Source organism: Pagrus pagrus (assembly GCF_965226575.1).
Source record: "Pagrus pagrus genome assembly, chromosome: 4".
NCBI classification, from domain to species: domain Eukaryota; kingdom Metazoa; phylum Chordata; class Actinopteri; order Spariformes; family Sparidae; genus Pagrus; species Pagrus pagrus.
Window position 1 is genome coordinate 16,900,385 of NC_140188.1, and position 12,970 is coordinate 16,913,354.

Here is a 12,970-nt window from a genome sequence, read left to right on the forward strand (position 1 = left end):
TAGCAGGGGAGCACGCGACGACGCCTGGCTGTCACGCGGGCAGTCCCCCTGGCTGCGCGCTCCCGGTGAGGACCCAGGCTTGTTTGTCTCTGTGGAGGATACCGCTGAAGACCAGGCTGAGAAGACTGGTGCTTCACTTGTGACTACTTCTAGCTGGAGGAAGAAACCAGGTGAGCACGGCCAGAGCTTTGACGTTTATGCTCATCCACGCCGCTGATTGTAGAGAGGCTTGAGTTAAAGCTGAATTTAAAAACCTTTCACATCACTGACCGCAGTCTGTCAGTTTCACTGTCATGTCCCAGCTGCATGTATGGATTTCTGTTCTGTTAGCTGAAGACAAAAGTAGTCGTATTTTATGCTGAGTCATAGTGTAGGCAGACAGTGCACGGGGAACAGGCATGCTTTTTTTATTTGCATTGTTGGTCCTTGTCTTACATTTGCATGAATATTCTTTACTTTGGGTCTTGTTCTTAAAGGGGCCCCATGTATTCTTTGAGAAGAAAACCAAATATTGACAATATTAATGAGGTAATAATACAAACTCTGAAATATTAATTTTTTTCCATAACTGAATAAACAAGCTGTTCTCAGAGGAAAATAACAGTTTGAAGCTAGAAAGGTGGCAGGGTCCGCCAAATATAAACAGCATATAAACAATATAAAGTAAAACAGTGTGAAATTGGGTTGTCCTTTAAGGTCAGTCTGTGTATTCAGTCCTGAAAACAAAGAGAGTTTGTTTATTTGGTTTGTTTAGGCATAAAAAAAATCAGTCTCTTCTCATTAAATGTATTCCCCAAAACTACATAGAGCACCTTTATAAGCTGAGAGAGTTGAAAAACATAGACGAGAGTTTCCTTATCTTTGTATGGCTAAGGTGCTGCACCCAGGCTGTTTTGGGCACCGCCCAAGCCAAATTAATGTAAAAATCAATGTGGAGAGCATCAAAACTTACTACATGGATTTTTCCAGATCTAATGGTTGTTCTTAGTCCCCAGAGGACTTCTTTAGCAAGTTTTATGACTAAGCTTTTTCTGTGTTCATTTATCTGCTCTAGCTTTTTCATTTTTTTTGTATACAGATATAATGATCGTCTAAAATGATGTGAAATTGCATATTTTTTTGCCAAGAAAGGTCATATTTTTGTGGGGGAAGACCCTACAACCCCAAGTCAAAATATTTATTGGCCAAAAAGGCTCAAAAACAGGTTCATGTGTCGTACAAATGTCATCAAAAAGCCTAAGGAAGCTTACATTACAATCACATAAAGCGTACACAGAAGTAATCAATGGTTAGAGTGACCCTGATGTTCAACATCAATGATAATGTTAAATTCCTTACTGCCTGTATCCCATGTGTCCGTTGCAGATCCTGTTTGTCAAGTCATTTAATCTAACAATAATTGTGTTTTCTTAACATGGCTTATATCTTGCAGAGATGAATCAGTGCCAAGAACCAGGTGAACAGCAGGAGGAGGTGACTCAGATGGTATGTGAGGAGAGTGACCTGAAAGATGGACAGTAAGTCACAACTCTTCGCCGTACCAAATGAAATATGTGATTTTTTTTTTACGATCAAAGCTTTTCTGACCTCATCTGTATTTGGTAGCTTCTCATCACTTGTCTTCTTCCTCGCTTTGTGTTTAGGATGAGGGAAGTAGCCGTGGAGGAGCAGAAGGTGTTGCTTGTCCGTACCAAGGGTCAGTACAGTGCTGTTGGAAGCCGCTGCTCTCATTACAACGCTCCTCTAGTAAACGGTAAACCCTCTTTTACTTTCAGCTCCCCAATCTCCATACAGCAATATCTGAATGAAGAGCTTTTAGAAATGGTTTGCATTCAAGTTGAGTCTTGTTAAGTGCCTGTTGTCTGATAATCCAGGAGCGCTGGTTGGTGAGAGAGTGAGATGTCCCTTCCATGGTGCTAGTTTTAACGTTAAAACTGGAGATATTGAAGAGTATCCAGGCCTGGACTGTCTGCCTAGTTATAAGGTAAAACCATGTTTAACATCTTTATTTCTAGGAATGAGTTCAGTTTCAAATGTTGTCACATTTAAGACGGTTTAATTGCACATCATTTCCATGTAATTGGTACAAAAAATACCACTTTGTCCAAATTATAGATTTAGGCTTGAACGCTAGATTAAGCTTGGTCTTTTTACACACACACATGAAGTCATGTTGAGGAGAAGTTGTAAATTCACTACCTGCAGACGGAGTACATGGTGAGAAAGAGGCAATGAAAGTGTACACTTTGACTTATCTGTTGCCAGATGTTGCTGTTGTTCAGGTACTTCCTCACTCTTTCAAAGCATTTGCTATTTTTTGGAGTGGATGCTGCTGTAAATCTTCGTTAAGATCGTTGTCCAGAACATGATTTTGACCTCCACTGTCTTATGATCAGTCTTTAAACTTGCATTCTGTACCTAAACTTTTCTCTCATTTTTTTTTCAAAATACAGGTCAAAGTTGAGGATGGCAAGGTGTATGTTACCATTAACAAAAGTGTAAGTAATGGCAAGTCAAATAGATCAAAATGATAAAATACACAATATTAAACAGTCCTTTGTTTGTTTGTTTCCCTCAGACTCTGAAATTGACAAAGCGGGTGAAAGAGATGTGCAGCGTGGTACCAGACATCAAACACACTATCGTGCTGATAGGAGGAGGTAAGGACTAGATGTAATAAATACACCTGAAAGTTGAAGCCTCATGTTATTAGTCCTATTTTATTTTCTTCTAATAATTATTAGAATAATTTCTTTCTAATAATTATTTTTGGTGCACACAAACAAAGAGAATAAGGTCTAGTAAATGTGGTGGTGTAGAGCTTCCATGTTGGTTTAAGCTCCATCTCTGAATTTATCCTCGACACACTATTAAAGTTGTGATGATACCAGAATTTTAAACTTCGATACAATACTCCTCAACACAACCTGCAAAAAGATACAGGAAAAAGTTATTGAACACGTTTGTAATGTTGTAATGTTAATATCTGCGTTGAAAGTCTGATTGTACATTTGTTTTAATATAGCTTCAGTACTTTGGATTCTTATCAAATGTATAATTTTTTAGGCACGAGGTATCTAAAAAGTGTTTAAGTATTGATACTTCTGACAACCTTCCACTGAATAAGAGTTTTGTGAGTTCAGGCCCTGCCGCCCTGGTTTGTGCTGAAACGCTGCGGCAGCAGTGCTACCAAGGTCGAATCATCATGGTAACCAAAGACAGCCTTCCTCCATTTGATAAGCCCAAACTGAGTAAGGTGAGAACTCAATTAGAGTGGAGAGGTAGACTGTATTCATGTGTATTTGTTGCTGTTGCTGACCATCCTGCCTTGTTGAGTAAGTGGATTATTCTGACTCTGTTTTTAGAAGTAAGTTTTTAGTAAAAGGCGTTTCCTCTTTCAGGCTATGAATGTGGACAACAGCAGCATCGTCCTCCGGTCAAGTGACTTTTATCAGAAGTATGGGATCGAGGTGTGGACACAGAAGGAGGTGAGAAGCAAAAGGACTATTTGTGATGTGTTTAAAAAAAAACTGTTATTCTTGTTGGTCGTGTTAAGAGCTGTGTTTTGTGTTGCAGGTGGTGTCTGTAAATCCAACTGATAAGGTGGTGAAGTTGAACGATGGCACTTTGCAGCATTACGACCAGCTTCTCATCTCAACTGGCTGCAGGTCAGAGTCATCATCTTGCTGCTTGATAAGGTTTCCATGTGACAACAGCGATAATATATACATTAACTGTCCTTATTTTGTTCACAGAGCGCGGCCGCTCAACTGTCCTGGCCACGACCTGACGGGAGTGAAGTTACTGGAGAGATATGAAGATGCAAAAGAGATTCACAGCTCCGGGCTGGGCCAGAAAGCTGTTGTAATCGGAGCCTCCTTCATAGGTCAGATTCAGTTTCTCTCAACATAACTGAATGAAACTTGGATTGATCATCTTTACAAAAATAAGCATGCAGGTGTTATTTGTGATGCTCCGTTTGGAAGGTGTCTTTACCTCATTCACAGCCACCTCAATGCTAAAACATTGGACAGAGTTAGATAAAGCTACTTAAGAACACATACACCGATATCGCAGACCACTGAATTATTATTTTTTTCATTAACACAATAGGTATGGAGGTGGCATCCTACTTATCAGACAAAGCGGCCAGCGTCGCCATGGTTGGCTCCACCAGATACCCGTATGAGCGATCTCTGGGGCCAGAGATCGGCAAAATGAGTATGCAAGTAAGAAACAACCATGTTTGAGTCGCCTGACACTAGCTTTTATTAAATGAAACAACCTTTAAAAACATGTTCCTCCTTTTAAGATGTTGGAGGAACAAAACGTGAAGTTCTACATGAATGATCAAGTCACAGAGATCAAAGGAGAGAACGGCAAGGTAACTCTGCTTTTACCCTGTTAGCATTGGCCCTTTTAACAGCAGACATTTGACTAGTATAAAAAGCACAGTTGTTACTGATTACATTAATCATGGCTGTGTTATCCTCTTGTAGATCCCTAAATTAATCTTTTTTTGTTTTCAGGTTAAAGGGGTGCTGCTGAAGAGTGGTACAGTCCTGGAAGCTGATATTGTGATTGCCGGAATTGGTAATTTTATCATCCTACTACAACTATTCTACTATTAATGTTTTGTTCAAGTTGCAAACACTGCTCTGCCTTACAAGTAATGGCCTCATAAACTTTGAATTCAGATCTCTTCTGTGCAGTTCTGCAAAAATCCAACAATACGATCTCTGTTTTTTTCAGGAGTAATCCCAAATTCAGATTTCTTGGCAGGAAGCAAGTTGGGCGTGGATTCAAGGAAAGCTGTTATTGTTGACAAGGTAACACACAGTCAGTAGAGGCCTACGCCCAGATTAAAGTCTCTGTGATATTGACATGGCTCCTGCTGAAGCATAAATGTGGCTTTACAGTAGTGATTCTCAAAGTGATGATCAATGAGTGTCAATGAAAGGAGCTGTGTCTGTCCCCTTCAGATGATGTAAGAGTTGATCAGTTTTTCCTGAAACCTCCTTTTCTCCTCAACCAAAACGCTGGTTTTCTTTGGTGGCTTTTCCACTTTACCTCAACATCAATCTGCTGAGTCATCCACCAATAAACCAAATAAAGCACTAGCATTGTGTTAATTCCCAACCTGTAGACACTTGTTAGAGTGGCATAGTTTGATGCAGTAGTGTATAAAATGTAAGCCATTTAAAGTGAAAGTATTGAATTGGAATGATTAAAGGGGCTCTATGTAATGTAATGTAATCATGTGAGTAGATTGTAACGTGACGTGAACAATGAGACCAACCCCGTCTCTCGGTTGTCTATACAAGCCTGTGGACGGTTTGTTTAAGTTGTTTAATGCTGCTGGACTGTAGATTTCTTTGTGAAGGACTTTTCTTCCACAGTCCAAATGACGTGACTTTACGCACCTTCTCGAGTGCCTCATCTCAGCGCCTCTCTCCGCTCTGCAAATAGAGATCTACAGTAGCTAACGTTAGTTTATACATGGAGTCCGCTAACACAGAAGTTCCCACAGAGCTCCTTTAATATATAATGCATGCATTTTATGTGCCGTTCAGGGGGCGCACAAAATGTTTCTTAGGGCTGCCATCGGCCCAAGATATTGTGTATTATCTGAATCCCTCTTTAGCTGTAACTACGCTGTTTATGTACATGTCGGTAAGCGTATTGTTGAAGCTCTTCCTCTAAATCTTTTCTGACAGTTCATGAGGACCAATATACCAGATATTTTTAGCGCTGGAGACGTTACCTCTTTTCCTCTGACCATTCGTGGGGACCAAAGGGTCAACATCGGTCACTGGCAAATGTCACAATCTCACGGTGAGAGACTGAAGGATTCAAAGAAACACAGCTTCATATGGTGCTTGTTGGTTGCATGAGTTCTGTTAAGATATTTGTGGGTTTAACCTTAATATGCTTGTTTTTTTCTTTACCTTAGGAAGAGTAGCTGCCTTAAACATGCTGAACAAACCAACCAAAATTGAGTCTGTTCCTTTCTTCTGGACTGTGCTGCTTGGAAAGAGTATCAGATACACAGGTGGAGTATTTAATGAGAAAATGTCACCCTCACATCAGAATACAGATTTACTCATTTCCCCCTTTCATTTCCTCTTTCTAGGCTATGGGGAAGGATACACAGAAATCATATTCAAAGGCAAAGCGGAGGAAAGAAAATTTGTGGCGTTCTACATAAAGTGAGCAGCTGTGAAATAACTGCTGAGACAGCTGAATATGAATTTATGCCATTTGTGCTGAATTTCTTTCATTTCTTCTTCGTTAACAGAGATGAGGCGGTGGTGGCTGCGGCCAGCCTGATGTTTGACCCGGTCGTGTCTCGTGTTGCAGAGCTGATGGCAACTGGCCAGATCATAACAAAGGCTCAGGCTCAGTGAGTGTCATGCTGCATTCACACAAATTGGACCACGACGTGTTACATACTGCACGCACATTCAATACTTGAAATAATGTCCAAATCCTTTGTGGTTTTTACTATTTATTACCGGCCATAACTATTTAACCTGCAACTTGCTATTTCACCAACTTCTGAGAGAAATGTCTGGCTCTTTAGCTGCTAAACGCTGCATTGTGTCCACCAGCTATAGTTGCTAACTTTGTCTGTCTGACTTTTTGTGAAGGCAAGTAATGCGCAGTCAATTTCTAGAAAATTTGATGGCCCGTTGTGACCAAAAATTAGGCTTAAGAGTAAATCAAAACAGTAAAAGCAAAAATGGAGGCTGTAAAAACCAAAACAATGAGCTGAAAGACGCTAAAACACTTCATTCATTCATGACGAGAGACGCCATTAATTTTACACAGTCATTTGATCCACTGTTAAATAAAATATTATATTTGTATTATTATTACACTGTAACTCTGTTGGTACAGACATGACAGCGAGTTGTGAGATTTTGAAATATACCTGCATTACAAATGTTATGTAAACGTGAAACAGGGAAGAAAATAATACTTCCTGTTCTACGTAAACGTCACGTCTCAGGTCACAAAGTGAGATTCTCATTTTGTTGAATATTTTGTTTTCTCACTTTATTGTCTGTTCAGAGCTGATGACCTGAGCTGGCTGCAGATGTAACCGGAGGCTGCTGCATCCAGGAGAAACACCTCTCAGTGACGAAGGATGTCTCCTTGTCTCGTTATTGTTCCTCTCTCCGTCGATTATTGCCAAATTGGATTTCTCCATTTTCTGCCTCAGGGCATCTGAAAGTCAATCAGACCTCTGCTCTTTCTCACAGCTCAGTTACCATAGCAGCAAACGAAGCTTTATTGAATTTGCACTCTGATCTCTTTGTAACGAGCATCGTCTGGATACGACTGAGATGACTTGAAGCAGTTTCACAACATAAATCTACCCAAACATTTTCGTGAGCTTGAAACTTGAAAAGATTCCATAAATATTCATTTTAATAGTTTGTTGAAGTATAGTTTTAGTACTGTAATTATAGTAAAGAAATAGTATTTTTCATACTATTTTATCCACTTGAAACATTTTGAGAACAAACACTCCACTTGACTTTGTTGCAATATATTTAAATGCACAGTACGTCATTTCTGCCACTAGGGGTCTCTCAATGAAAACAATTAAAACAAAAGACGTAGTTTGATGAGGTCATGAAGTAGTGTGGGATCATGGGAGTTGTTGTCTTCATTGTCAAACAACCACCATTGCTGATGAAAATATATGAGACATGACTCAGGCAGAAATGTTCACGGACGAGGTGATGTATCGAAGTTTTATCCATGTTACGTTTAGTCAGGTTCGCCAACCTCCTTCCTCGCTCTCTGACGAATCACCTGGTGTTTCCTGGAAGTTATAGCGACAGGTGATCAAATAAAACGCACCATTACCCTGAGCAAATAGATTTCTCTGGGTTTAAACATTGTTGGAAACAGCTGGGATAATGTACACAACAAAATATACAACAGAGGTCTGGTCTTTTTATTAACCTTTTAATGTGGAAATGTCACATATGACATCTGTAATGAGTTACAGAGTAAAATACAACGGTCGGTTGTACATGGTGATGAGAGCGTTGTTTCATATTCCATTAACTTTTATTGCTGATAGCTCTGTTTGTTCACAGTAATGCTTTAATCGATCATAAATGTTTCGTGCAGAGATGAAGGTTATTGTTTAGGCTTTATCTTATAACTGAGATAACACTGCTTTATTTAGTCTCATTGTGAAATTCAAATCCAGATAAAGAGAAAAACAATTAAATGCGGTAAAGTGTGGTACATAACTAATGATCAGGTCTTAAAATGAATGTTGGGCAGCTTCAATAACCACTGATTATTCATAGATCATATGTACTGTCATCGGCCTGTGGGGTGCAGTATGGGGGTGTGTTTTCTGACAAGGACTTTTTTTTTGTTTCACTGACTAGATTGTTTCTCAATCTTTGCTACGTCATGTTTGTTTTAGGTTTTGACAGTTGCTTTTCTAATGGCTGTATAACAAAACACAATGTAATCATCTCCAGGACAAGTAAAACTTTTCTTATCAAACATATCAGAGAGTGATTATTATTATGTCTGTGGATTTCTATTTCTTTCATTCGATTTGTGCTTTAATAACACATTCTATATTTTATGAACCGCCCACTTCCTGCAACCAGGGCAGTCCACTCTCTATAGTCTTTACTTACTCATTATTACTAGTTGGAAATATATAAGTGCATTTAATTACTATACTTGCTTGTCAGTACAAGTTCCTCTTTCATGTACAATGTCAGCAGAATACAGGGAAGCAAACACTGGTGAGACTCTTTTTTTCTTGTATGTTTGCACTTTGTTTACTTGGACATTAATAAAGTAGGTCAAGGTTGAAGCACAGAACATTTAAACAACTATTACTGAATAAATGATGTTATTTTATTTACTACACAAGGCTTGATTTTAGTATGAGGACACTAGTAAACCGTGATGATATTCACAAATCACAAGACAATTGTCCTCAACTGGATCACAAGAGGTTGGCGATGATGAGCACATCAAATGATTTGTTGTAATGTACAGTTATGGACTTAAATCAAATAAAGTCTAAAAACATGTTACAGTGTTATTTACATGGTTATACTCAGTCTTTGAAATATTTCCCTCAGGATTCAGCTGCATCTCTATTTGTTTATTTTGGAGCACTGTTTCACTGATGTTCCCAGTTTGTCAGCCAGCAGGAACGGGTTGAGGTGACAGTACTGAAGGGGAAAGAAAAAGAAAAGTCACTTTGATGTGGGACTGAAATGAATCTTTGGTTGCTATCAAAGCTCACACTGTGCAGCTACTACAAAGAGTTATTCTTTCTGTAAAACTTGAGAAATTCTTAAATATTTGAAGCTGCTCATTAAAAATGAAAGTACTTTGCAGATTTTAAGATTAAGAAACCTGCGTTTAACTGGATTTGTACGTGCAAAATGTGGGTCAACTTCACTTTCTGAATGCAGTAAGTAGTTAACCTTTCAAAATAAAAGCATTTTAGCCATGGTAAAGGCAGACCATTGGCTACCTGTGGTGTTGACTCTGAGCTGGGCTTATCCGGTTTATCTGATATCTGGATATCAAAATCCGGAGAGAAGCGGGAACTCTGGAGGATTGCTGCCATCTCTCCATTTACCTCTACGGCCACACCTTTCTGCATAGCACAAAAGAAAACCAACACAGAGTAGATTAGTTTTTACATGTGAATGTGGAGTTTTTTTCCCAATGAAATCAGAAAACACAAACATGCTTTGTTGTTTTATTAGTGTTGACACAAGCCCTTGTGTCAACACTAATAGATAAAGCACTTCAGCACTGGACTGATGTGAGTTTTATCCTACCTTGAAACAGTGGGAGGAATCAAAGTCCAGCTGGTCTGGGAAGTCAGCCAGAGTTCCTTTATAGGTCACCGTTGCCTTAGACACGACTGGACTTTTGGGCAGCTTAAACATCCGGTAGGTGGACGAAGCATAGTTGATGTCACCTGCAAAACAAAGAGCAGGCTTAGCTGCGGAATAAAAATCTTCACACGTCATCAAAAGTCAGTGTCGTCTTTGTGGTACCTGCTTTTGCTTTGAGCTCATTGTTATAGACCACAATGCGGCTCGATGAGACGAGGTAAGGTGTGCTGAATCCTACGCTGTGGGCCAACGAAATCAGATCCTGCCAGAACAGAGAGCCGCCCATTCCTTCACCTAAGCCCCAACATAAAAAGATCAGACCAAGGGGATATTTAATGTTATTGATGCAGGGATTCTGTGCTGCATTTTTGCCTTTTACATTGAATTTTCAGACCACAATACAAAGTGATTTTACCCCACAGGCGTGGATCTTTCTTCATGTGATCAGGAATGACTTTGCTGGCATACATGTCACTAAAGTAGAGTTCACCTCCCTCCTGTGTAGAATGAGAGCATGAAGACACTATAAGACACTTAAATCTGAAAAATTTACTTCACTTTAAAACATTCAGGAAACCAATCACCTCAAAATTACCAAGTAAAGTAGACTAATACATTTTTTCCACCGTTATTTCCTGGTAACCTATACTTTGGCCGACAAAAGCTGATAATGAAAACCCCCAACACAGGCTCATTTGTTCTCAGAAATTATGTAAATGTATGAAAGTTGGCAGAGAGTATCCTGAAATTAACAGGGAAGTCGCAAAATAACATGCTGGCGCTTGCTGCCATTCTATTTTAAAATATCACCCAAAACATCTCCAAAAATACAAGACAATTACTGTCCGCTTGACAAATTGTCATCAAAAATGATTATTTTCCAGCACTTTATGATGACTATCACTGCCTCACTTGTACATAGAAAACTTCCCAAGTTAATAAGCTTTCATTTGAACCCAAGATGAACTTTCTACGTGGAAAATTGCACTTGCGGTGGCATAACTTCTCCAGAAACATGAACCAAACCAAAAGGCGCGGTGTGTCTCAGCGCCCCCTGACACCAAACAGCCCTGAGTTGGGGCTGATCATTAACGGCCCAAGGTACGGGCTAACAGGAAGTAATCGTTTTTTAAAAAAGGTTGCAGAAAACATCCCATGGGCTGGACTCGACTCGACCTATAAACATACATTACTGTACATCTTTCTTTTTAACGTAGCTGTTATAAATTCTTCAGACTAACCTTCAGGACATTGTAAGCTTGCTGCAGCACGGCTCTTTTATCAGCACACAAACAGATTACACAGTTGGATCTGGAAATATTGCAGGGAAAACAGTTTATCAACTAATCAAAGCTGTCTTATTAGTAACAGACTATAAACAAGTACAAGGTCCAGAGTTAATTCATTTATCATTCTACAGCACAGGGTTGATCAATGACATGCATTCATGTGCATGCTTTGAACCTACAGCACAACATCGATGGAGTCACTCTGTATGCCGGCCTCACTCAGCTTCTCCATGTACCCCAGAACAAAAGACACGTTGGGCTCCTTGTAGCCGAACGTCTTCTGATGATACTCGATGTACTGACGAGACGTGTTGACCTGAGGAAATGTGAGTTAAATCAGTAGAAAGCACAGAAGTCAAGTGCTAGATGATGTGTGGACAAACAAGCACATGCAATCACCAGCTCCTCTGTCATATCGATCCCCGTCACGTGTCCGCTCTCTCCAACCAGTTTACTGAAGGCGTAGGAGTCTCTGCCGGAGCCGCTGCCGAGGTCCAGGGCCCTGCAGCCCTCGAGCTTCGCTGGAAAGGGGAGGCCACAGCCGAAGAATCTGGAGAAAGATACTGTTTAAGACAACAGCAGCAGGGTTTTCCCTGCCATCAATATGGAGAGCATCAAAATTAACTAAATGACTTTTCAAGAATGATGGCTGTGGTAAGTCCTCAGTGGACTTTTTGAGTGCTGTTTATTTATTATCTGCTTTTCCAGCTGCCTGTAGACAGATTTGGTGATGATATTGGATAATAAAATTATCTTGGGGAAGTTCCTGTGTTTTTTAATATCACAATATACATCACAAAAAAACAAAATCATCACAATATTATTACCTTTATTTAAAGAGGACAGTGCACATCAATGAACGTAACCGTAAAAGTGCCAGTGTTAGCCAGAGGCTAATTTCCAACTGTAGTCCTCTGGCAAGATGGCAAGACAATATTAGTTTTGTGTCAGTGTTATGCAGAAATACCCTGGATAATGCATGCTTTTTCAGCAGTATGCATGTTTTCTGACGTGTCTACAGAAGAGTTCATGAAGTCATTTGGCGATGAAACTGTGTCAGGATCATGAAGGGATTGTTTTTAAGTGTTTTTGTTGTTGCTGATGAATCAAGTGGCACTGCCACAAAACAGTTCACTGCTGCAGTCCCACGCTTGAGACTGAATATTTGCAGACTTCAGTGATGACATGTGCATGAGACAGTTGTGTACAGTTACCGCTGTAGATGTGGTGCAGTAAGAGTAAAAGTGAGAGTGAGGACTGCAAACCGTACTTGTTGGTTACCTCCGGATGAACCAGGCTGAGTGCATCTCTGACGCTTCTTGGCAGCGGGCGGCAGGGCACACTGCAGGCACTGGTCTGCAGGTCACCAGTGGACTCCAGGAGGCTGCCATAGTACTTCTGCACACATGATGGACAATATATGTGGTCAACAGCTGTCCTAACACGCGCTTTAACGTATGACTACACTGCTTTAAAGTCAGTATCTTCAACTTCATGAACTTTTGAATCACACACGACTGAGTAGCTATTATGCAACATGTCAAAACAGCTTCAGAAGAAAAACTTCTGCACAAACTCCAGATAGAAATCAGCTGATCATTGTTTCATTCAATATAAAGTACCTTCACATTTTCCCGCACGTCGTCACAAGTCGCCATTACGTCCGACAGCGTTACACAAACACACACAAGTGTTTTCAAACTGCTTTCTACATGAATGATAAACTACAGTTACCTCCTGCCCCTCTGACATCAACACCCACTCTATTCTTCC

General features: G+C 40.0%; 2 protein-coding genes across 2 annotated transcripts; one reads left to right on the forward strand and one right to left on the reverse strand.

Moving 5' to 3' along the window:
* The first annotated feature begins 13 nt into the window (after positions 1 to 13).
* Positions 14 to 9,098, forward strand: aifm4 (apoptosis inducing factor mitochondria associated 4). Its single transcript, XM_084351758.1, has 19 exons — positions 14 to 170; positions 1,433 to 1,517; positions 1,644 to 1,753; positions 1,875 to 1,984; positions 2,454 to 2,498; positions 2,579 to 2,660; positions 3,144 to 3,256; positions 3,402 to 3,488; positions 3,577 to 3,668; positions 3,756 to 3,886; positions 4,114 to 4,229; positions 4,313 to 4,384; positions 4,530 to 4,593; positions 4,753 to 4,829; positions 5,718 to 5,835; positions 5,954 to 6,052; positions 6,134 to 6,209; positions 6,299 to 6,403; positions 7,075 to 9,098. The coding sequence occupies exons 2-19, from the start codon at positions 1,435 to 1,437 to the stop codon at positions 7,103 to 7,105; spliced, it is 1,611 nt and encodes a 536-aa protein (XP_084207884.1). The 5' UTR covers positions 14 to 170; positions 1,433 to 1,434; the 3' UTR covers positions 7,106 to 9,098.
* Positions 8,794 to 12,939, reverse strand: LOC311256590 (arsenite methyltransferase). Its single transcript, XM_084351759.1, has 10 exons — positions 12,820 to 12,939; positions 12,468 to 12,595; positions 11,597 to 11,747; positions 11,377 to 11,513; positions 11,150 to 11,219; positions 10,324 to 10,405; positions 10,071 to 10,202; positions 9,849 to 9,991; positions 9,536 to 9,661; positions 8,794 to 9,227 (listed from the first exon to the last, which is right to left on the reverse strand). Exons 1-10 carry the CDS (start codon positions 12,853 to 12,855, stop codon positions 9,150 to 9,152), a joined length of 1,083 nt encoding a protein of 360 aa, XP_084207885.1. The 5' UTR covers positions 12,856 to 12,939; the 3' UTR covers positions 8,794 to 9,149.
* Positions 12,940 to 12,970: the final 31 nt, after the last annotated feature.